Genomic DNA, 22,355 nt, shown 5'->3' on the forward strand with positions numbered 1-22,355 from the left:
CTTCCACAAGTGGAATACACGTGTGTAGATTTCGGGAAGGGCCAAAAGTAGCATCTTTGAAAAGCTAGGTAAGCATTGATTAAGATCCCCGCACCTAAAACGCGAGTGTGGCGCATATCTAAACGCGCAAGAACTTATGAGAGAAAAGAAAATTGATATGGGCGAGAATCTGTCACCTAAGCACTTTCCAAATCGATACATTCCCACACATCACACATCTTTACACATGTGTAGATGTGAAAAACGGGTAAATCTAACATCTTTAACAAGTCCAGTAAGCATAGTTTGAGATCCCGACACCTAAACTGCGAGTGTAGCGATTCTGTAAACGGGCAAGAACTTACTAGAGAAAAGAAATTTGATAGAAGCGAGAATCTCCCACCCAAGCACTGTCCAAATTGATAGACTTCAGTAAGTGAAATACACGTGTGTAGATTTGGAAGAGGGCCAAAAGCAGCATCCTTAAAAGGTTAGGCAAGCATTGGTTGGGATCCCTGCACCTAAAACGCGAGTGTGGCGCATCTCTAAACGCGCGAGAACTTACGAGAGAAAAGAAAGTTAATATGGGTGGGAATTTCCAACCCAAACACTGTCCAAATCGGTAGTTTTCCACAAGTGAAATACACGTGTGTATATTTAGGGAAGGGCAAAAAAGAGCATCTTTAAAAAGTTGGGAAAGCATTGGTTGGGATTCATGCACCTAAAACGAGAGTGTGGCACATCTCCAAACACGGGAGAACTTACGAGAGAAAGGAAAGAACATAGGGGTAAAAATCTCTCACCCAAGCACTGTCCAAATCAATAGACTTCCACAGTGAAATACACGTGTGTAGATTTGGGGCAGGGCTAAGAGTAGTATCTTCAAGTTTAAAAGGTTAGGTAAGCATTGGTTAGGATCCACGCAACTAAAACGCGAGTGTGGCGCATCTCTAAACGCGCGAGAACTTACGGAAGAAAAGAAACTTGATATGGGAAAAAATCTCCAACCCAAACACTGTGCAAATCGATAGTTTTCCACAAGTGAAATACATATGTCTAGATTTTGGGGAGGGCTAAAAGTAGCCACTGTAAAATGTTAGGTAAACATTGGTTGGGATCCCTGCACCTAAAACGCGAGTGTGGCGCATCTCTAAACGCGCGAGAACTTCTACAAGAAAAGAAAGTTGATGCGGGCGAGAATCTCTCACCCAAACACTGTCCAAATCGATAGACTTCAACAAGTGAAATACACGTGTGTAGATTTGGGGCACGGCTAAAAGTAGAATCTTTAAAAGGTTACGTAAGCATTGGTTGGGATCCCCGCACCTAAAACGCGAGTGTGGCGCATCTCTAAACGCGCGAGAACTTACGAGAGAAAAGAAAGTTGATATGGGCAAGAATCTCCAACCCAAACACTGTGCAAATCGATAGTTTTCCACAAGTGAAATACACATGTCTAGATTTTGGGGAGGGCTAAAAGTAGCAACTTTAAAATGCTAGGTAAGCATTGGTTGGCATCCCTACTTCTAAAACGCGAACGTGGCGCATATCTAAACGAGCGAGAACTTACGAGAGAAAAGAAAGTTAATATGGGCGAGAATCTCTCACTCAAGCGCTGTCCAAATCGAAAGACTTCCACAAGTGAAATACACGTGTGTAGATTTGGAAGAGGGCTAAAAGTATCATGCTTAAAAAGTTAGGTAAGCATTGGTTGGGATCACCGCACCCAAAACGCGAGTGTGGCACAGGAAACGCGAGTGTGGCGCATCTCTAAACGCGCGAGAACTTACGAGAGAAGAAAAGGTTGGTAATGGCTAGAATTTCTGACCCAAGCACTGTCAAAATCGACAGACTTCCACAAGTGAAATACACGTGTGTAGATTTGGGGGAGCGCTAAGAGCAGCATCTTTACAAGTTAGGTAAGCATTGGTTGGGATCCCCGCACTTGAGACGCGAGTGTGGCGCATCTCTAAACGCGCGAGAACTTTCACAAAAAAAGAAAGTTGATATGGGCAAGAATGTTCAACTCAAACACTATGCAAATCAATAGTTTTCCACAAGTGAAATACACGTGTGTAGATTTGGAAGAGAGCTAGAAATAGAATCTTTAAAAAGTTAGGTAAAAATTGGTTGGGATCCCCGCACCTAAAACGCGAGTGTAACGCATCTCTAAAGGCGCGAGAACTTCTACAAGAAAAGAAAGTTGATTTGGGCGAGAATCTCTTACCCAATCGATAGATTTCAACAAGTGAAATACACGTGTGTAGATTTGGGGCACGGCTAAAAGTAGTATCTTTAAAAGGTTACGTAAGCATTGGTTGGGATCCCCGCACCTAAAACGCGAGTGTGGCGTATCTCCAAACGCGCGAGAACTTACGGAAGAAAAGAAAGTTGATATGGGCAAGAATCTCTAACCCAAACACTGTGCAAATCGATAGTTTTCCACAAGTGAAATACACATGTCTAGATTTTAGAGAGGGCTAAAAGTAGCAACTTTAAAATGTTAGGTAAGCATTGGTTAGGATCCCTGCACCTAAAACGCGAGTGTGGCGAATATCTAAACGCGCGAGAACTTACGAGAGAAAAGAAAGTTGACATGGGCGAGAATCTCTTAGTCAAGCGCTGTCCAAATCGAAAGACTTCCACAAGTGAAATACACGTGTGTAGATTTGGAAGAAGGCTAAAAGTATCATGTTTAAAAGTTAGGTAAGCATTGGTTGGGATCCCCCACACCGAAAACGCGAGTGTGGCGCATCTATAAACGCGCGAGAACTTACGAGAGAAAAAAAGGTTGATAGTGGCGAAGATCTCTGACCCAAGCACTGTCCAAATCGATAGACTTCCACAAGTGAAATACACAGGTGTAGGTTTGGGGGAGGGCTAAGAGCAGCATCTTTAAAAGTTAGGTAAGCATTGGTTGGGATCCCCGCCTTTAAAACGCGATTGTGGCGCATCTCTAAACGCGCGAGAACTTACGAGAGAAAAGAGAGTTGATGTGGGCAACAATGTTCAACCCAAACACTGTGCAAATTAATAGTTTTCCACAAGTGAAGTACACGTGTGTAGATTTGGGCGAGGGCTAAAAGTAGAATTTTTAAAAAGTTAGGTAAGAATTGGTTGGGATCCCCGCACCTAAAACGCAAGTGTGGCGCATCTCTAAACGCGCGAGAACTTCTACAAGAAAAGAAAGTTGATATGAGCGAGAATCTCTGACCCAAGCACTGTCCAGATCGATAGACTTCAACAAGTGAAATACACGTGTGTAGATTTGGGCGAGGGCTAAAAGCAGTATCTTTAAAAGGATACGTAAGCATTGGTTGGGATCTCCGCACCTAAAACGCGAGTGTGGCGCATATCTAAACGCGCGAGAACTTACGAGAGAAAAGAAAGTTGATATGGGCGAGAATCTCTTACTCAAGCGCTGTCCAAATCGAAAGACTTCAACAAGTGAAATACACGTGTGTAGATTTGGAAGAAGGCTAAAAGTATCATGTTTGAAAAGTTAGGTAAGCATTGGTTGGGATCCCTGCACCGAAAACGCGAGTGTGGTGTGTCTCTAAACGCGCGAGAACTTACGAGAGAAAGAAAAGGTAGATAGTGGCGAGAATCTCTGACCCAAGCACTGTCCAAATCGATAGACTTCCACGAGTGAAATACACGTGTGTAGATTTGGGGCAGGGCTAAGAGCAGCGTCTTTAAAAGTTAGGTAAGCATTGGTTGGGATCCCCGCACCTAAAACGCAAGTGTGACGCATCTCTAAACGCGCGAGAACTTCTACAAGAAAAGAAAGTTGATATGAGCGAGAATCTCTGACCCAAGCACTGTCCAAATCGATAGACTTCAACAAGTGAAATACACGTGTGTAGATTTGGGCGAGGGCTAAAAGCAGTATCTTTAAAAGGATACGTAAGCATTGGTTGGGATCTCCGCACCTAAAACGCGAGTGTGGCGCATATCTAAACGCGCGAGAACTTACGAGAGAAAAGAAATTTGATAGAAGCGAGAATCTCCCACCCAAGCACTGTCCAAATTGATAGACTTCAATAAGTGAAATACACGTGTGTAGATTTGGAAGAGGGCCAAAAGTAGCATCCTTAAAAGGTTAGGCAAGCATTGGTTGGGATCCCTGCACCTAAAACGCGAGTGTGGCGCATCTCTAAACGCGCGAGAACTTACGAGAGAAAAGAAAGTTGATGTGGGCGAGATTGTTCAACCCAAACACTGTGCAAATCAATAGTTTTCCACAAGTGAAATACACGTGTGTAGATTTGGGGCACGGCTAAAAGTAGAATCTTCAAAAAAGTTAGGTAAGAATTGGTTGGGATCCCCGCACCTAAAACGCAAGTGTGGCGCATCTCTAAATGCGCGAGAACTTACGAGTGAAAAGAAAGTTGATATGGGCGAGAATCTCTCACCCCATGAGGGGACGCAAATGACTTCTACTGTAGGTATCTCTTCCTGGTGTTTTTTTTGTTTTGTTTTGTTTTGTTTTTTTTGTTTTTTGTGTGTTTTTTTTTTTATTAGTTTTATGAGAACAGGGCTGTATTTCTCTAAGGCTGCCGGTGTAATTCGTAAAAACACTGAGTTCTTATAAATCGTTTGGAAATTCTTCAGTCCATGCGGTTCAAATTTATGTTGCTGGCATATGGGTGGGCACTTTATATGTAGACCGTGATGTAAGATACCTTAAACTATTTTTACTGTTCGTGGTGCACTGCTACGTTAGTCTGCTTCAGTTTATAAATATTTAACTGCTCTGGTCGAGTTTTTAATTTCAATATGATTACTGAAAGTGAAGAACGATCATCGCAGTTAATTTTCCAATGTAAGCAATTGGAAAGAAGAAGCCTGAAAAAGTCAGGGCTTCAACGGGATTCGAACCCGTGACCTCCGCGAATACCGGTGCGATGCTCTACCAACTGAGCTATGAAGCCACACATTGGGAGCCAGGTCAATTAATTGAGTTCATATCTTCCCGTGAGGAGTGAAATGATGTGAAGTTTATATGAAATAATTCATATATGAACTGCGGTTGTAGATGAAAGTGAAGAATGATATAGGCTTCCAATTGCTTAAATTGGAAAATTAACTGCGATGATCATTCTTCACTTTCATCTACAACCGCAGTTCATATATGAATTATTTCATATAAACTTCACATCAATATGATTACTGTTTATAATGATGCAAAGTTGCCAATTTTAGTCATTTCAATTTGAAGAAGAGGTCCTGTCAGTACCTTCTTGTTACTTGATGAAATCTTTGCGGGGTTTGCTTCTTTCATGACGCCTCCTGGAATAAGCTATACCTTCCCTAGTTGAACCGTCATCAGTTTATCGTACGTTATTGATTGGAAAAATATTTATACTTTTGAACCTTAGTTCCTCTATTTTTAGGGGATCGGGGGTGGGCTCACTTCTTTCGGAGGTCGTTACTTACGGACTTTTACGATTCGTTGCGTGTACGAGCCATTGGCCAAGCGATTGGCCAAGCCATTGGTAGCCGTGCATAGTCTACTAAAACACTGAGAATCTATCTTAGCTCCATGTACTAAGTTTCTTCTCGCGCTTTGTTTGTTTTTTTTTTTTTTTGCCCTCGGCTGTATAATTGTGCGATATTTTCTACACAATAACTTTAATTGCCGAGGATGATAATACTGCATGTGGCTCCCACTGCCAACGACGCACATACTCAGACAAGTATTCCAGATCATCTGGGTTTTTATTCCTTAAGATCTGTGTTAGACTGATTAATCAAACGCTCCTTTACGCACGGACAAGCATCTCGATGCAAGCTCAGAGTTTATTTTGATGGCTTTCATTGGGTAAACAAGACATTACGTCTGCTCGCCGCGCTCAACATCCATTTGTAGGCACTTTGGTACATTGTATCTTTAAGTTCAGTTCGTAGATCTGAACTTGGTTCAGGGGGAAAAGCAGGGGAGGGTTCATGTTGTGTAATTCGTTCATCATTGCAGGATTACTTGATTTATCGGCATTTCCCGGTTTTGTCCGCTTACGTTTTTTCCCTACCCAAGTTTTTCTTCACGTGTGTTTAGACGTGATCCGATAAATAATGACCTTGTTTTGTTCCAGATTATTGGCGTCTGTGAGTCCGCCATCATTTGAAAGTATTGGGAATGACTCGAACACACTATTTACTTTTAAAGCACTATTAATATCGTGACTTCATTTTAAAGCTTGTCTCATATTCCATCGGCCCTTTCTGGTTTACTTTTTTTTACTTAAAGTGCCACTGTAACGAAATTTTCGTACTCTCTTTTTTTAGCCCAATTTATAGTTTCAAACGTGCTTAAAATAATGGTGAACTTTATTTGTATCAAATCCTAACGGAAAGTGCTCTTTTTAGCTGCTGAAATCGACGTTTTGGAGCAAAACTGTGTCCGGGCTCTGGAACCGAGTTTGAGGACCTTGTGACGTCACTGGTTGTATTCACGCAAGAAGCGCTTAAGATTCTCTCTTGTTTTCACTTGATTTATTTAAGTTTATTCTTCATATTGTCGATACCTACTAGTTTTCTACCTTGTAATTTCAGTCCAGTCTTGACAGGAAATACACATCATAAACGTTGGAGGGCGCCAGAGAGTGTAGATTCACTAAAATGAATGCTACAGATTAGAACAGCTCAGTATACTTTTCGAACATCTTGAGTACTCGATTGGAGATTTCGAAGACGAGTGTGGCAACTTTTGTATCACGTCCTGAAGTCTAAACACGATATTTCGTGGTCTGTTTTCAGCCTGGTTCTGAAATCTGGATTCTCACGTTTATCTAAGGCCTATTAACAAGGTTCGAAAATATCCTCAGCAACTTTGCTGCATTAAAAGCGGTAAGCGCATCAGCCATCCGCACAATCATGAAGTTATTGGTCCACAAGCTTTGAGTCGAGTACTTTTTTGCACACAGAGAGCATCTTTTTATGATACTAATAAGTGAGAGTTCTTGCGGTAGACAAAATGTATCTTTGAAAATTGTGATCCGCAGCAGGGTTTGCTTTATCGCCGCATACGTATCAGTGTAAACAAAGCGGGAATTTTGCATCTCCTTTACACGTATCTCCCAATTACAATATTTCACGACCGATGGATAACTTAGAGTTCTTTAGCACATACTTATGTCTATGATCTTCATTTAACAGTATTCAAGTTCAAAGCAATTCGTTAAACGTCACTAGTTTATTATTAAACAGAATTTGAACTAATTTGCATTTATGACCTATCACCGCCGACATTGTCACGCTTTCTCTCGTTTCCTGAAAACATATAACTGTAGGGTCATGGCAACTAAGTTTACCTTTATAGTTTAAATTCGCTCCCTCGTATAAAAGAAGAGAGTTTCTTAAATTGTTGCTGTTGTGATAACTTGTAGGATGTAGCAGATACAACTAGACTGAATGTCACTGTAGCACAATCTCGTCCGCGGTGAAACGCACAAAGCGTCCGGTTTCCTCGAAGCGAAGCGACTCCAAAACTCGAAACGTTGTTGCTGCGATTCGTGCAGCAGCACTCCGGATAATATTTTCAAAAGCCGCTTTCTCTTGTTTTCATGCCTTTTTTACTTTATGGGTGTAGATATTGTTTAACTGAGTGCTGGCCATTTTTACTAAGAGCGCCGATCATTTTGCGATCCAAGAACTCCCACTCGTTTGCTTTCTTACATAAAATATCCAATTAAATAGACTGAAAAGCCCCAGGATCGACTCTCCACCTCTTCATGTCTAAGGCTACTGTTATTATCTGCTTTAGAGCGCTGTGATGTCCTTAAGATTTTTTGGGAGGACTTCGAACAGTATTCTCTTCTCCTATAATCACTCTAAATTTTCAGCCCGGCATGAGAGTAATACAACCAGTGACGTCACTAGGCTGTTTTGGCCGCGCCAAGATGGCCGCCAATTTTGGGCTTAATCAGCCAACTTCGAACGGCTGAAAAAAAGCAGTTTTCGGTTACCGTATGCGAAAAAAAAGTCTGCAGTGTTTCCAAGTAAGGTTGAAACTTTATTACTAAGCAAAAATCTCACATACGAAAATTTCGTTTCAGTGCCACTTTAATATCATCGACATGTCACTGAAACAGATTATGACGCCTTCCCTGGCCGCAAGACGAAGAACCCTAGTGAGAGTATGTAAGGAATGCTAGGAAAATTTCCTACCATTTCTCTGCGGTACTTTCAGTAGAAGCCCCGTACGTCCCGTCATGCGGAGCGTCTGCAAAACTGCTCTCTGTCGAGATTCTTAAGCCAGGTAAACATCTAGCGTAATGAAAGTGAAGAATGATCATCGCAGTTAATTTTCCAATTTAAGCAATTGGAAAGAAGAAGCCTGAAAAAATCAGGGCTTCAACGGGATTCGAACCCGTGACCTCCGCGATACCGGTGCGATGCTCTACCAACTGAGCTATGAAGCCACACATTGGGAGCGAGGTCAATTAATTGAGTTCATATCTTCCCGTGAGGAGTGAAATGATGTGAAGTTTATATGAAATAATTCATATATGAACTGCGGTAGTAGATGAAAGTGAAGAATGATCATCGCAGTTAATTTTCCAATTTAAGCAATTGGAAAGAAGAAGCCTGAAAAAATCAGGGCTTCAACGGGATTCGAACCCGTGACCTCCGCGATACCGGTGCGATGCTCTACCAACTGAGCTATGAAGCCACACATTGGGAGCGAGGTCAATTAATTGAGTTCATATCTTCCCGTGAGGAGTGAAATGATGTGAAGTTTATATGAAATAATTCATATATGAACTGCGGTAGTAGATGAAAGTGAAGAATGATCATCGCAGTTAATTTTCCAATTTAAGCAATTGGAAAGAAGAAGCCTGAAAAAATCAGGGCTTCAACGGGATTCGAACCCGTGACCTCCGCGATACCGGTGCGATGCTCTACCAACTGAGCTATGAAGCCACACATTGGGAGCGAGGTCAATTAATTGAGTTCATATCTTCCCGTGAGGAGTGAAATGATGTGAAGTTTATATGAAATAATTCATATATGAACTGCGGTAGTAGATGAAAGTGAAGAATGATCATCGCAGTTAATTTTCCAATTTAAGCAATTGGAAAGAAGAAGCCTGAAAAAATCTTCTTCTTTCCAGATGCGAAGGAATACAATTGAAGTTTATTATAAAAAAGATCATTTATTTATATTCTAGGCCATTTTAGCTTGATGGCAACTCCAGAGGAGTAAACAGTTTGACTGCCACTTTGTAAAGTGAAATAAACGGAAAATAAATAATTCGCAGTAAAGTTGGTAAGAAGAGAAAATAATTTCACTTGTGTTCTAGTAATAATATTTAAAAACTTAAATTGAGGCAAGTCTCAGGAGAAATAAGGTTGTTGTAAGCAGGCTCGTCCACGCGGCCTCTCCGATTATTCAACTGAAATCTCGTTCGTCGCTACTGGTGCATTTAGCTTGAAATTTAAACGAAAACTATTTGGTCATAAACTCTGGTTCTCTTGTCCAGATGGAGGAACGTCCACCAAAATATCTTGTACTTAATACTAGGCTTCCGTGAGCGTAAATAAACTTAGTTTCTTCAGTACAAATTTAATGCTTAATTTTCCATTGTCGTATAGATTTTCCTTTTTAGGAAAGTTAATCTAATAGCCTTTGCCAAATCATTTAAATCGCAAATAGATTGCGTTACACTGTGTTTAATTTCTTGAGGAATAAATATAATTTATAGTTGTACACGATCCAAGGATTTTCTGAGTTTTCCAAACAATCTTACCGAGTTATTTTAATAGATACTCTGACCATTCCTCCAATTTCCAAAGTTGATAGAAATCATCCAAATAGCCATGGATCGATTTTATGTACCGATTATCGATTACATTTCTACCTACCCCTTTGTCCAAGGTTGTTAGAAGGTTATTTTCGTTTTAATTTTCTTTTCTTTTCTTTTCTTTTCTTTTCTTTTCTAAAGATGGTCTAAACTGATACCGCGGTTCTGGTCTCTTAAAGCTCTGTATGCTGTAGTGTTCTTGGGCAGGACACTTCACTCTCATAGTGCCTCCTTCTACCCACTTAGGTGTATGAAGGGGTACCCGCGGATTTAATACTGCAGGGTAACCCTGCGAAGGACTAGCATCTTAACCAGAGGGGAGTAAAAATGATGCATGTTACAGATCAGAAACCAGGCTTTATGGGTCACTTTACCCGACGGGCACTTTACTTCGTGTGCCGTTTAAGAATCACGAGAAATATTTCTCAGTTTGGGGCAAGTTGATTCTCCAAGTGGTTTGCAGTTTGAAATAAAGCACGCTTACATATAATTGAGACAATTATTAAGATATCATTGTTTTACCATGACATGATTTTCCGTTCAGTTGTGATAAGGTTGCAAGAAGGCCAGCATAACCATCCTTACTGATATGTGTACACGCTATTAGGAGCTAGTTGAAGAATATACTTAATTTAGAGGGCCTCAGATTCGATGACTTAATTTAAAGACTTTAATGGTCAGTATCATTGTATGACTGCTATGATGGTAAGGTCTTCCGTGACGAATTAACGATAGCTTTTTTTTTATTTTAAGTGTTTTTTAGATATGAGCTGGTTTCAAGACAAACACCTAGAATGAAACAAATTAAGTGAATAATCTATCTTTACATTTTAACAAGAATAATGATAAAGGTAATTCGGTGAATCACCTTTGAGGTATCAACAAAGAAACATTCCAAAACAAATGAATGAAATTCATTGAGCAAAAATGGATTTTTTTGTATCTGAAAGGGTTAACTCTTCTAGATGACGAGCGGGTAAAAAGCTGATTGTTTCTTAAAAAAAGCATTAACCACCTGAAAACTCAAGCCAGTAAATAATTAGAAACCAGCTCAGTAAAGTAAATAGTTTCAGTCCTTTATACTAATTTACGCAGACCTAAAGTGTTTACATTTGGAAGCTGAGATTCTTGGATCCTTTGCCGTTCCATTTCAATCTTTAAGATTCTGAGTAAATTAATTTTTATCAATTTAAAGACCTCTTCATCTGGAAATAACCTTAAACTTTATCATGAGAGGAGCTGTGGCAGTTATATTTCTATCCTGCGTTAGCCTTACACTTCTCGGTGAGTATATACCATCTCTAATTTACCTCCACCAGAAGTGGTATTTACCTCCACTGTAAAATATCTATGGCGTTTATGATGAAAAAGTGGTTCACAGCCGTGTAAAATACGCGCATTATTGTGAAAGGCGACGAAAATGGGAGCAGACAAACTGAGGTGTTTTTGGTTGAAAGAGAAATGTTGAATTGAGAAGTGATAGCTGTAACGCGGAAGTCATGACTTGTCCTGTTAGGAAGTGTTACAGACGTAAATGGTATCTGATTTTTCGTCGTCATGCAACTGAAGATGGTTTTTCGTTTGTCTTGGCTGATGATATAAATTTCCTTTTTAGGAAGGCAAGGAGTTCGTGCTAAGCCACCAGGCAAAGGTTGATACAACACACTGCATGTTTGTTTACTGGTTCACTGAAGTGTTGCTAGGTTAACTAACGTGATCTCAAACATAAAGAGCAAATCGTTAAAAAAATAAACTCGTTGACGGGGAAGGACTGAGACTAGTAAACACAGCTTAGATAGATTGCTACACCGGAACATTTAATGCATTCAGTCTAATTCTTGAGATTTATTTTGCTATTTCATGGTAACAGAATTATTCCATGGTGGATCCCTTGAAGAGACAAGAAACAAAAGGAAAAGAACAATATATGACGAGGAGGGATTCCCGGCTGATGACGATAATGATGACGACTATAATGATGATGACGATGACATGTATTACAGAAGACAACAGCAACACCGCAGATATTACAGACAATCCTAGAGCAAGACAGCCTTGTTAAATTGTACATTAGATCGTGTTAAGGGATGCAATGTAGTTTGGCTAGAATCCCGTATCATTAACGCTATTAAAATACTGTGTAAAGAAGAAAGAGTAAAAACGTTTGACCACTATATCTTGAGTGTTGTTTGAAATCAACGCGCGCACCTTAACTCACCACCCTCCACCCCCTACCTCCTGGGCTAAATAATAGAGATCATTCATGCATTAACTTTTTTTTTTACCGAGGTTGCCTTTTAAAATGGCGCTGGTAACCGTTTAATTGTCTTGAATAACATGAATTTGACTCGACGTCTCAGTGCAAGTCAGGTGTGCAAGTTTGTTACTTTAGCTTTCCGCAGTTTCTCAAGATGGAAGCCAAATTCTGATTAAAGATTCATCACACTTTTTGCTAACAAGACACACATACATTGTACGTTATCCTCTGTTAAAGTTGTCCTCAAAGGTTTTATGGATTTGTTTTACCATGAGCCATTATGTAACAGTTGACCTCGTTCAACCCTCATTTGTAAAGCGACGAGTACAAAATTACGAAAATATAATTTTTACATTGTTTTCTATATAATGAATTCAAAACAGAACTGGTGAAAAGCCGGTTAAAATTTGATTTTGTTAGGTTAACAGCCGACGATTGTTAACTTCAAAAGCGACGGGCTACATTTTCGATACAACTGAAACAAACTGTACGCGGACGAAATTTGCGAATAGGAAACAAAATGCGTTCACTAAATTTTTTGAACATTCTTGATACACGGCCAATTATTCTAGATACACGTGACAATTATTTTCTTGGTAGATTTTGTTTACCATCAGATGATAAAGGACTTTTCTTGAAACTGTTTTCACTAAACGAATGAATCACGTTATTTATTTATAAATTAAAAAGAGGCTCTGCAGTTGAAACCACAATGGAGGTCGAAATTGATCCGCGCAAGTTATAAAGATTTGTTAATAACGAGGGCAGATAAAAGTATATTCAATGCTTCATTGTGCCGTGAAAAACGTTTAATGCGACTTGAAGCTTTGTTCAACATCTTGACAGCTTTCTAAGGCCAGGTAAGTACAATTCTTAATACCCTAATCATAGAGGTCTAACGCAACCAACTTCTAAAATGTAAAAATGTCGTCGCATTCAGATGAACTGTTAATTGATCCATTCCTCTGATGGTTTTTATTGACATATAAGTTTTTGTAGGCGGAGATCAAGTTAGTATCAGTTACCCATCCTTACTAAATAAATACGATTTAAAATACCAGTGGCAGTCATTAGATTCGTTGGTTTATGACTTGAAGCTTTGTTCAACATCTTGACAGCCTTCTAAGACCAGGTAAGTACAATTCTTAATGCCCTAATCATAAAGTTCTAACGCAACCAACTTCTTAAAATGCAAAAATGTCGCCGCATTCAGGTGAAGACCGTTAATTGATCCATTCCTGTGATGGTTTTTATTGACATGTAAGTTTTTGTAGGCGGAGATCAAGTTAGTATCAGTTACCCATCCTTACTAAATAAATACGATTCAAAATACCAATGGCAGTCATTAGATTTGTTGGTTTATAAAGACCATGATTGTTCCCGTGGAAAAAAAACGGCGACACCCGTATAGGATGTAACCAAAGCCTATCGGCTCTAATTAATATGCACTTCACTAGCGAATTAATGATTTTGACGCGTTTGCAGGTTGTTATTCGATAATAAGTAAATACTTAATTTCATCTCAGTCCAAGATTGAATCTCCCATGTGAAGTTTTACTACGACATGTTGACTTCAAATGTTTTCGTTCTAGAAGCATTTTTTTCCTTTTGCTACCGAAGTCAAAAATTTGTTTGCTCTCTTAATCAGATTTGCCAGAGGAAGATGGAACAAACAAGTAATTCGAGAGCATTGTTTCATTTTTCCGTTAACTTCGTTATCCAAACAACAAAAATACTGATTTAACTTCTACAGTTTTTTAAAAGCGTTGTCAATATAATTAAGATCTTTATTTCAAGAGACGTTTTAAAGGGATGCCCGCCTATCTTTTATTTCATGCTTTACAGGTGTATTAAATTCATCGAACAAATGAATGTGGCACTTGTATTTGCGCTCGCTGCAAGTCTCGTGTTTACAACTGTAAAAGGTATGTTAGTGCTAGCTCAGTTGAATACTCTACCTAGGTCTTCCAATTATACTATAAATCTACCAGCAATCTATTACGAATGCCGTTCTCTGATTGGCTACGCTACTCACTACCTATTCTGTCGAAGATAGTCTAGCAGGGCGGTTGTTACAAAATGGTGGCCGCTTGATGCAAATAAAGTTTTGAACTTCTAGCAGGTTAGACGAGTAGAAACAATTGGATTATTCGCTATCGATTCTAATCGGCCTGCTGATAGGAATCACGAGCTCATAATCTAATTATTTAAGTATGTGTTCAATGTCTTATACACTGAAGACAGTGAGTGGTCTGTAATTGGTCTCGAGCATTCCCAGTCTCTTAGGCCAATGTTAGTCATCCTAGTTCTTTAATTTGTTGGTTTAATTTTGCTTGCCGCTACAGTGTTTTTGCACTTGACTAAACATTGTTTGAAGTTTCATTCAGTTAATTGAGTCACTTGAAGATGACTTTGTTATTTTGATTTTCAGGCACACTTCAGAGAGATGTCATCACGTACATTAATGTATTTCGTCATTTACATTCCGTGGGGCCACTATTAGTCGATGACGTCATCCAGAAGAGCGCTCAAAATGCGGCCACGTTATTTATGAAAGCAAAAACCAAAGATTCCGTACCTATTTACAGATATAGCGCCAACTTTTGTACTTATAGCGGCTCTGAAGCAAACCTGGATCGCACGTGCGTGATATCATGGTACGTCTCAATGAAGTATTACATTTGGTGCTATCCTCGAGCCGAGGGCCAAGCTCTGCCATTTGTCAACATGATTTGGAAAGCAAGCACTAAGGCAGGAGTGGGAATAGCGAAGGGAAATGATGGAACTTTCTACGTGGTGGTCTACATTGCTTTGCAAAATGAAAATAACGTCGCAGGAAACGTGCCACCAGTGAAAAGTACGTGACTAGAGCGGTTTTCAATTGAGCGTCGTAAAACCAAATCAATTACTTACCAATGAATATTAGACTACACAGCTTATCCCAAACCGTAGTAAAACCAAAACCAAAGCCAAAGTAGTTGTCTGATTACTTTGACACTCAGTTGAAAACCATTCTATACAAAGCAGTAATTAAGAATGCAAATTCCTTTTACTTGTCTTGGTATATTTTCCAATAACAAGAAGACTAATAAGTGTCAAGTAGATTCCTCTTTCTTTCTTCTCTCTGCCTCCATGCAAGAAAACCGATTCAAAACAAGGTCTTAAGTGCTATAAAAATTCTAATAATGTTATGTTCAATCTTATAATAGCTTTTATTAGTAGTTTAACAAACAAACGAGGCGATAGGGTCAATTCAGTGCTTTGAATTGATCCTTTCACTTGGTTTGTATGCCTTTTTCAACAAATGAATGTTTCACCGCAGACTCAACTACAGTAACAGCCATGGTCCATGTAAATTACCAGCGCGAGGCCTTTCAAAATTATATTATGATTTTATTGTATACAATAATACACAACATGACGGGTTGTGGTATTAGTGATGGCGAGAAAAATCAAATGTGTGTAATGAATGCAAATAATTATTACCTAGTGGAGCAAAATGTTGCTTGTCTACGTTTGTCTTTACTAATGTTGAAATGTTACAACTTCAATCTGTTCCTACACCTCTCAGCCTAAAAATTATGCAATTATGCAAGTAACATTAATTTATTTATTTTTTTAACAGTCGTTATGGAGGCAAGCCCAAAAGGTGAGAACTTTGAGAATTAGCATTTTTCACTATACTAGTTCAATTTCTCTGCCCTAGATTTAGAAATGTTATCTTGACTTGATTGCGTAAAATATATCATTTTAACTTTCAGCCAAGTGTCCGCCTGGTTATTCACGATTTCGCACTTCTTGCTTCAAGTACGAAACTACAGCAGTGACCTGGGACGAGGCCGTGACACGCTGCGCAAGAGAAAATGCCACTTTGGCCTCAATCCGGAATGTTAAGGAGGAAGAATTTGTAAGAGATCTACAAAAGACGGGATCAGGTGTAGAAACTTGGATAGGTATGATGCGTGGATCTTCAAAGCTATTATAAATATTAAAGACAACGAATTGTACCCAACGTTGAAGGTCATGAATTAAACACCCACCTTTTAATTGAAAGCAGTAACCTGGACACAGGCTTAAAGCGAAAGCTTCTCTTGCGCTCTATTCTTTTATCTTTTATCGGGAAGTACGTGTAGCTTGCCACGCAACTTTTCCTTGTGTCAAAGAACGACTGCTGGAAATATGGGTGAGGCTGTACAGTAAGCTTTATGAAAACCGTGAGACTTAATCTTTTTTGAGATCGAAACGTAATTTTTCTTCCTTTGAATCATGTCTGATTCAAAATTGACTACCTTATTTCACACCAGACAACATTTCTGAAGGGATGTATGGTAACGAAAAAAATTGTTGTCTTGGAAAAAAAGGACACCCAATTCCACACTGAATTGCACAAACCATACTCTAAGACCAAACTGGCTTCAAAATCTAAACCCTTCGCCTGTTCAAGTAGTTATTTAGTTCACGTAGGGTCCGGGAGATACCTCAGGATCTGTTTGTACTCTAAACTTACAAAATTTAGTTCAGCCGCATATTAGGACCAATTCGTCATAACGGCCACTTTCTTCTTCATCATTTGAAGGCCTGCATGACAGTTTGCATGAAGGACGCTTCAAGTGGTTCGATGGAGTAAGATTCCATAAGCATGTGTGCGTACCAGTGCACGCTGATGGCGGCAACGTGGAAAATTGTGTGGCATGGAGCATTAACAAGCCAAAGGGCTGCTGGGATGATAGACGTTGCAATGAAAAGATTCCATTCACATGCAGGATTCCTATTGAAGGTAGATAAGAATATTTTTTGGTTATTGTATGTGATGATTTACGATAACTGCAATTTTGAACTGAGTAATTTAGTGGACATGACAAATAAACCGTTCCACTGGCTTTAAATTAATATGACAAAAACAAAAACAGAAAGAAGGAGAAGAGTTTCTAAGTCCACTGCTCCCATGTTGACGTTTTAAAATTATCCCTACTGGTTCGCTCTAGTCATTAAGAGACCGTACATAGTTCTCTTGAATTCCGAGACTTGACATTACTAGGTAGGTGATGTAATTTGTTTGTCAATTTGTGAATCATCGTATATAAACCCTGCAGTTAGATACCGCTTCAGTCCTTGGTACACCCTGTTATCGAAGTAAACCCGTCCTATTTAATTCTTTGTACTTATTCCTATCAACAGGCAAATCAACTTACAGAACAGAGGTTTTGTTCAAAAAATTCCGTTGGAGACCTAATTATAAGGACAAGAGCTCCAAAGCGTACAGAGATCTGGTGAATGGCATAAAAGTAACGGTACGTAAATATTACCAAAAAAATAACTCCAGGAAAGTCAAATATTACTGAATTATTGTTAAATCCTAATAGTTTGGGAAAACAGGGCGATGGCGTCACTACATTTCCATTACACTGTGCTGAACACTGTGACGTTGAGCTTAAAATGGTATGTAATCTGAGTATTTTGCTGGGCTTTTCCTTTTTCCTCTTAGTTCAAAGAAATCTTCACGCGGATGTCAGGAAAAAAGAAAGGAGGGTTTCGAAAAGTCAAGGTCAAAGGCGTTAGGTACCTGTTTCTTTTCGTTCTGGATGTAACCATTTTAATAAAGGTTACAAGCTGGGTTTTGTTGTTTTAGATTTCTTTTCAATTATGTTTTTTTAAATCTAATGTTATATTTTCTTTGTTTATCCTGCTGGATAGGGCAATCTCTTTTAAAGGAAGGTAAGTTGCATGTCTTGTATTTATACTTTTAACCTTGGTCTGACAATTCCGGCTACCTTAGGTCAATATTCGCACGTGTAATAACAAATCACAAGCGCTTCGGTAATAAGTTATTGATACGTTTCAAATACTTCCTTGGATGCTTCGGTGGTTGAAACGTTAACCCTTCAAGTAGTCTGTCATAATATCCAAACCGCACCTCATTCAGGAACAAAGTACACGGCTCTTTCAGGATAATTCGGCCATAGTAGTACGATGTGAACGATAATGACACAATTCAGTTTGAATGCTCCTAATGATCACTTCACTCATTTCCCAACAGGCCCGCAGGTTTGGGGATCGCGGTTTCAATCAAGTTCAGATCGTTTACCCCAGACCCTACCCTCCGATTCCAGAAATTTCTGCGTCCGTCAGAGAAACTTTTAAGTATGGCCATTGACAAACCAGGTATGGCATGATTAAATTTCGGTTCTTCTTTCTGTTTTTGGCTTCCGTTTTTTGTTTCCATCGCTTAAAGTGCCACTATGATGAAATTCTCGATATCCATTTCTTTACATTTTCGTACACATTAGGTCGTTCCTAGATATCTTGCCAAATTTCAATTTTCTGCGAACATTAAAACTCGTGGTTTTTCGGACCTTAATTTCCGAGAATTTACGGCCGCCATCAAGTTTCCTTGATCCAAGTCTTGGTTGAGAATTTGAGAAAATGACGTAATTTTCTCAAAAATACCACACGGGTTGAAATTATAATAACAATTAGCACAGCAATTCGCATAAAGAATAACAAAACCTTTGGCTCATATATTCGTGCAATTTTTTACATTAATTGTTATCATAATTTCAACCCGTGCGGTATTTTGAGAAAATGACGTCATTTTCTCAAATTTTCAACCAAGACTTGGAACAAGGAAAATTAATGGCGGCCGTAAATTCTCGGAAATTAAGGTCCAAAAACCACGAGTTTTAATGTTCGTTGAAAATTGAAATTTGGGCAGATATCTAGGAAAGACCTAATGTGTACGAAAATGTAAAGAAAGGGATATCGAGAATTTCGTCATAGTGGCACTTTAACAGTTACGAGCTTCCTCGGCAAAAGCGATTTAGTAATTTTGTTTCTCACTCGGAAACTTCAAAATATAGTAAAATCGCATCAAATAAATTTATTGATATTATTCGATTTTGAACTAAATGTAGAAATACAATAGCATCTGGGAGGCTATTAAAGCAATCTAAATTGTATTAGCAGTAAAAAAAGGGAACTACACCTTTTTAAAACAAGAACAAACCTGCCCTTCTCGGTAAAAAAAGCCTGTCAGTATAAAGTTTAAAGCTGAATGAAATTCCTTCTTTATTGTTTCATCCTGCAGATAAGGTCGTAGGAAGGACAGGTAAGAACACAAAGTAGCTGCTTTATGTGATTGCTGATCAATTAAGTTTTACAAAGCTAAGTAGAATAAGTCCAATTAAATGTGAATTAAAGTTTTTAGCTCTACGTCACTGGTAAAGTTTCTCTTGAACATTTTGGAAAACAGAATGTAATTGTGAATCCCTTTCAGATTTGGTGGTTAAGTGGTAAAAAATTGTGTCTTTTTACTTTCTTAAGGGAGAGCTGGAAACTACTGCTACAGTACATGTGGCCATCAGAGCAAATGCAGTGCCTCGCTCCACCAGCCCTCTTATGGTTATTACCCAACATACCCTGCACCTTCTCCTCCGCCGTACGCCACTCCAGCTTACTCTGTCTACTACCCAGGGGGCGTGCAGACAGTAACAACCACCGGTGATTCTTACCCGTCAGGGTGTCCGATGTCATGCAGTCAGCATCCTACACTGGATTGTTATATGCAGTGCAATGACGAATGCTGCGAAAGCAGGGATGGTAAAAGGAAATGGAAGACCAATGCGCTGACAGCTAAGTCCAAAGAAAAATCTGCAAAGCTAAACGGTGATCTTACTGACGAAGAAAGAAAACGGTCTAAACACAAACCTGATGTTTTAGATGACAAAGTGATAACATCCCAAGACAACACTGACAGCATCACACAAGCAAGTAATGTAGAAAATGCGGAAAATGGTATTTCAGATGATCTCATCGACGAAGAAAGGAAACGGCCTAAACACAAGACTAATGCTTTAGATGACAAAGCGATAACATCCCAGGACAACACCACACAAGCACATAATGAAGAAGATGCGGAGAATGCTATTGCAAATGATATCACTGACGAAGGAAAAAAATGGCCTGAACACAAGCCTAATGTTTTAGACGACAAAGTGATAACATCCCATGACGACACCTACAACATCACACAAGCAAGTAATGTAGAAAATGAGAAAAACGTTATTGCAGATAATCTCTTTGACGAAGAACGAAAACGACCTAAAGACGAGACTAGTGTTTTAGATGACAAAATGATAACATCCCAAGACACGGCACAAGCACATGACATAAAAGATGCAGAGAATATTATTATAGCCCTTAAGAAAAAGATAAAAAGTCTTCAGATTCGTCTAAAGAAAAAGCGTCGCCCCGAAGAACACAACCAACTCGACAAACTTTTGAACGATTCCATTGGATCAAATGAAGACTATAACAGCGCCACGTCAAACGAAACCGAACTGTCGAGTTATGATGAGAAAGACAACGACAGATACGACCAAGGAAGAAACCAATCGACGACAACTTCACATAATCTCATTAATGATGATGACCAAGAACCGAGCAACTCTCACGATGAAGGAGAGTTACATAATGGGTTGGAAAATGACACAAGAACCGCCATGAATGAAAGTAGTTACAATGAAGAGAACAACGTAAGCATCACAAATAATGACAAAGAACCAGGCGTTGAAATTGACGCCCTGATAAACGAAGAGAACAAGATTAGCCCAACCCAAAACCCCACTGTCCAGATTACAAATGAAATTATTGATGACAAGGAGAAGTTGAATAAAAACTCAGTTGTTGATATGGACGACCTTGATGAAAAAACTGCACAAGAACCCGACGAAGACGAAAGTAGGAGCCGCAGTATTTTAACTGAGCCACCGAGTGAACTAGGGCTTGATAGTTTAAAGGATACTGCGATAGATCCAACAGAGGAGCTGCTGAATGAAGAAGCAATTGATGATGCCGGTAAATTTGGAAGAAAAAGAAATTTTATCCGTAAACGGAAAAAGCCACATTAAAATCACTCGACAAATTCCTGCAATTTAAACAAATAACCACTTTGTGTTAATTCCAGTTCATTCATGTAAAGACTTGGTAATTGTTTTTATTGCCACGTACCATTAAAAGAAAACAAGGTGCAAAATTTTTCCGGGCACCGTCTAAAAATAAGGTCTTTGCCAAACAAAGGGAAAAAATGTTTTTTTAAACACCCCTATGCCAATAAGTAACCTATTATGAAACGCACCCATATTCTAACGTCACCAGAAGTAGTAGCAGACGAAGAAGCGGGAGCAGAAGCAGAAGTAGTTGCAGTAGCAGTAGCAGTAGCAGTAGAAGCAGTGGCAATAGCAGTAGCGCTAGAACAAGCAGCTGTAGCAGTAGCAGCAGAAGCAAAAGTAGTCGCAGTAGCAGCAAAAGCAGTAGCGGTAGCAGCAGCAGTGGCTATAGCATGCAGTAGTAGCAGAAACAGTAGCAATAGGTATAGCAGCAGCAGTAGCAGTAGCAATAGCAATAGCAGCAGCAGCAGTAGCAGTAGCAGTAGCAGTAGCAATAACTGCTGTAGCAATAGCAGTAGCAGTAGCAGTAGAAGTAGCAGTAGTAGCAGCAGCAGCAGTAGCAAAAGCTGCTGTAGCAATAGCAGTAGCAGTAGTAGTAGTAGTAGCAGCAGCAGCAGCAGTAGTAGTAGTAGTAGTAGTAGTAGTAGTAATAGTAGTAGTAGTAATAGTGGTAGCCCTTGTAATAGTAGTAGTAGCAGCAGTCGTTGTAGTAGAAGTAGCAGCAGCAGAAGTAGCAGCATATATTTAACACGATAAAATAGTGACCACCACTTTACATGTAAGTTGGAAAACAGTAATCATTAAAAGAGACAAAACCAAAATGGGGCAGTAGTTAGGCATCACGCCCGGCAAACGGCTTATTGGAGCTCCTTAATTAAATTAACTGCTCAAGACTGAGTCGAAGGATTATGGCAACGCATTTAAAGTAACACACGCTTCCAATTATTACACTTCAATAATATGTAAATATTTAAAATCCATCAAATATTTTCGCTCGCGCGAAATTAGTTTAAACGTGTCACGTGACTGAACATGCCCCAGCTAAAATCGGGATATCCGAGTGGTATTCCCAAATTTTCAAGACATCCCACAAATATTTGAAGGATAATAAACACAATAGCCTCCTCCGAATATTTGTCCGTGGACATTGCCTGTTCCACGAAGCTCACAGTTTCCTATGAGCGAAGCTATGCAAAGCTCGAGGAAACTTTCTTGTCACAGATAATATCCGCGGACAGTTCAAGCATATTTTTGCGTCAGATGTAGACTATCGTTTCTTTGTTATCAAATATCCTCTGATAGTTGGCCGACAAACTAGAGGATCGAGTGGGTAAATTTTTTCCAAAACATTATTTAACAAACTGTCAAG

At 39.3% G+C, this 22,355-nt stretch overlaps 1 protein-coding gene and 1 long non-coding RNA gene across 2 annotated transcripts; both read left to right on the top strand.

The window, feature by feature from the left end:
• Window positions 1–10,526: 10,526 nt before the first annotated feature.
• On the top strand, window positions 10,527–11,960 carry LOC149118691 (uncharacterized). The gene is made up of 2 exons (XR_016201345.1): window positions 10,527–11,068; window positions 11,655–11,960. It is a non-coding gene; the product is annotated as an uncharacterized LOC149118691 (long non-coding RNA).
• A 1,848-nt stretch (window positions 11,961–13,808) lies between these two features.
• Window positions 13,809–21,807, top strand: LOC110052855 (uncharacterized). Its single transcript, XM_020759048.2, has 11 exons — window positions 13,809–13,966; window positions 14,473–14,898; window positions 15,667–15,690; window positions 15,803–15,994; window positions 16,618–16,818; window positions 17,220–17,332; window positions 17,527–17,600; window positions 17,736–17,756; window positions 18,079–18,203; window positions 19,126–19,146; window positions 19,362–21,807. The coding sequence occupies exons 1-11, from the start codon at window positions 13,876–13,878 to the stop codon at window positions 20,945–20,947; spliced, it is 2,874 nt and encodes a 957-aa protein (XP_020614707.2). The 5' UTR covers window positions 13,809–13,875; the 3' UTR covers window positions 20,948–21,807.
• The last annotated feature ends 548 nt before the right edge of the window (window positions 21,808–22,355 follow it).

This window comes from Orbicella faveolata, unplaced genomic scaffold (genome assembly GCF_042242905.1).
Source record: "Orbicella faveolata isolate gen_17 unplaced genomic scaffold, um_ofav_v1 contig_1, whole genome shotgun sequence".
NCBI lineage: Eukaryota > Metazoa > Cnidaria > Anthozoa > Scleractinia > Merulinidae > Orbicella > Orbicella faveolata.